This window comes from Varroa destructor, unplaced genomic scaffold, assembly GCF_002443255.2.
Source record: "Varroa destructor unplaced genomic scaffold, Vdes_3.0 BEIS01000002.1, whole genome shotgun sequence".
NCBI classification, from domain to species: domain Eukaryota; kingdom Metazoa; phylum Arthropoda; class Arachnida; order Mesostigmata; family Varroidae; genus Varroa; species Varroa destructor.
In genome coordinates this window covers 16,577,864-16,579,947 of record NW_019211455.1, presented here as the reverse complement: position 1 = coordinate 16,579,947, position 2,084 = coordinate 16,577,864, and the positions used below count along the sequence as shown (strand labels likewise).

Sequence of the window (2,084 nt, the reverse complement as noted above, 5' to 3'; positions counted from 1 at the left end):
CCTGTGAGATACGGTACCCTATTTAGGGCTTTGCACACACATGTTATGCGTGGTGACCACGGAAGCAGCCCCGATCTCTGAAGGAACCCAGTGCAAAGGAAGGGTCGGTTATGTGGTGAATGGGTTTATGACAGGTCCGTGGGCCGCACTCTCTGAGCGTACGATCTATTTTCTTATTCTCGCCTCTAGCACATCTTAGCGTATCTTCCAACCGACTAAGTGTATATACGTATAAATGTGGCTGTGTATGTGTGTTTCACATCTTCCATTCGTTAGCAACAACACCAGGCCACCAGACTACCGGGCCAACCACGGCAGGCATAAGCGGCCAATAGACGTGTGCATCTATGTCAAGACAGATGCGCGGCAATTCTACACTAAATGCAGAGATAGAGAGAGAAGAAAAGGAGGCGTAACTGGGGATTCATGTGGCGACGAACGACTGTCTGCAGTGGTGGCGGGACTCTGTGCCGCGAGTAATGGGGTTGTAAAGGCGTCAGGCGGGCGGAAGAAAACCACTGCCAAATATAGACCGCCTATGGCATGCACGAAGAGGCATAATGTGTAGAGAAGATGTTCGAGAAGACGGAGAACGGAGCCGCGAACCCCCCAACTGCGACGAAAGTCCTGTCCGTCTGTACCGGCAACTTGATGGACGTACATCTGCAAGCTCTTCAGGAGCGAGCGCCTTCTGTTGTCATTCGTTGGTTCGTCCCCGCGCCGTCTGGCTGCTCGATAGCGACCCGTTACTCCTTCTCTGCCATATTTCGTCGTGGATGGTATCGCCTGAACACCTGCACAGGGTACGGATCCTGAATTTCAACGTATCGAGGTTATCGCTTTTTACTGTCGCTTATTGTTATTACTGTCGCTTCTGGGGCTGAACTAAATGTGGTTGCTTTCGCTAGAGTAATGCTATCCCAGTCACAATGCGTCTTTTACATTAGGCTCAATGTAGGTGCCATGCAGACGTGCCAAGGATTGCAAACTCAGTTGCGAATATCGGCGCCTGTCATATGCTCATACATTATAATAGTAGGTAAATAAAGGGTCTAAAAGGTCGCGATGCTATATAATTGCGGCATAACGCCTCGTGCATGATAGTAAAGTTCTCCTATGTCCAATATAATATATTATTGACTGTTTGGCTCTACGGATGTGTGCGCAGGCTTGTTTGAGCTTTCATTGCTAGCGCTGCCTATTTGACTCTCTTAACCTATTTAAGGAATGTAGAAGAGTGAATTACAGGTGCATACAGAAACCCTAACCCGTGGTGCCTCTCTTCCTGATTGTGTTCTCGGATCTCTTTTTCAGTTGCGTTTAGGCCGCGGCAGGACGGAAACAGGCTCCCGAGTTTATCTGCGTCCTTTATCGATGCGAGACGATCAGCTTTCGTTTCGGTAATCACATTGGGTGCGCTGTGTCTATGTGGCGGGTTGCATCAAACCCCTCAGCCCGCTGCAACATGTTGTGTCGTAGAGCTGAATTGCGTGTTCTGTCCGAATTGAGCGAAAGAGCGAAAGATCCAGCATCGTTGAGTTCAGCTACACAAGTTTTGATGCGTAGAGACGCGCGCTACCGAAACTGCGAGGCCATCGAAAACGAGCTACGGAAGTGGTAATCGTTTGATGACAAAGTCGATGAGGTCTCTATTTTGCCTGAAGATACCGCAACCACTATCTCTAGCCCCATAGGTCTTCCATGGAATGAAATGACTCAATATTCGGCCGTATTTGAGTAGGTGCTTAAGTGTTCAGCGCGATTTAGGGTACAATTCAGATTTCTATGATTATGGGGTCATTTAGCTTCAACTTGTTAAATATCAGATGAAAATATTCGATAGTAAATAGCAAGGCTATACAACTGCTAAACCAGAATGCACTAATCGGTGTTATAAAACAATACATTAATTTTAAATAATGTTTATTCAAATAAAGAAGAACAAATCTAGTCTGTTGCGTGGCTTCTCGGTTTCAGACAGAAGTTTATCTCACTACTCCGGTGTTCTACCCGTGTGTCGTTCAGAGTATCTTCAACTTGATAAGATCGTTCTACAGGACCAAGGACCAAATTTTGAAATTTCT

The 2,084-nt window shown here is 46.7% G+C and overlaps 1 protein-coding gene across 1 annotated transcript; it reads left to right on the top strand.

Moving 5' to 3' along the window:
- Nucleotides 1-284: 284 nt before the first annotated feature.
- LOC147757447 (uncharacterized) lies at nucleotides 285-1,791 on the top strand. Its single transcript, XM_086980817.1, has 2 exons — nucleotides 285-803; nucleotides 1,315-1,791. The coding sequence occupies exons 1-2, from the start codon at nucleotides 561-563 to the stop codon at nucleotides 1,402-1,404; spliced, it is 333 nt and encodes a 110-aa protein (XP_086836943.1). The 5' UTR covers nucleotides 285-560; the 3' UTR covers nucleotides 1,405-1,791.
- Nucleotides 1,792-2,084: the final 293 nt, after the last annotated feature.

Coding starts and splice junctions, on each gene's coding strand:
- LOC147757447 (XM_086980817.1), top strand. CDS start 561: ATGTGTAGAGAAGATGTTCGAGAAGACGGAGAACGGAGCCGCGAACCC. Junction 804..1,314: donor CGCCTGAACACCTGCACAGG/GTACGGATCCTG, acceptor TCTCTTTTTCAG/TTGCGTTTAGGCCGCGGCAG.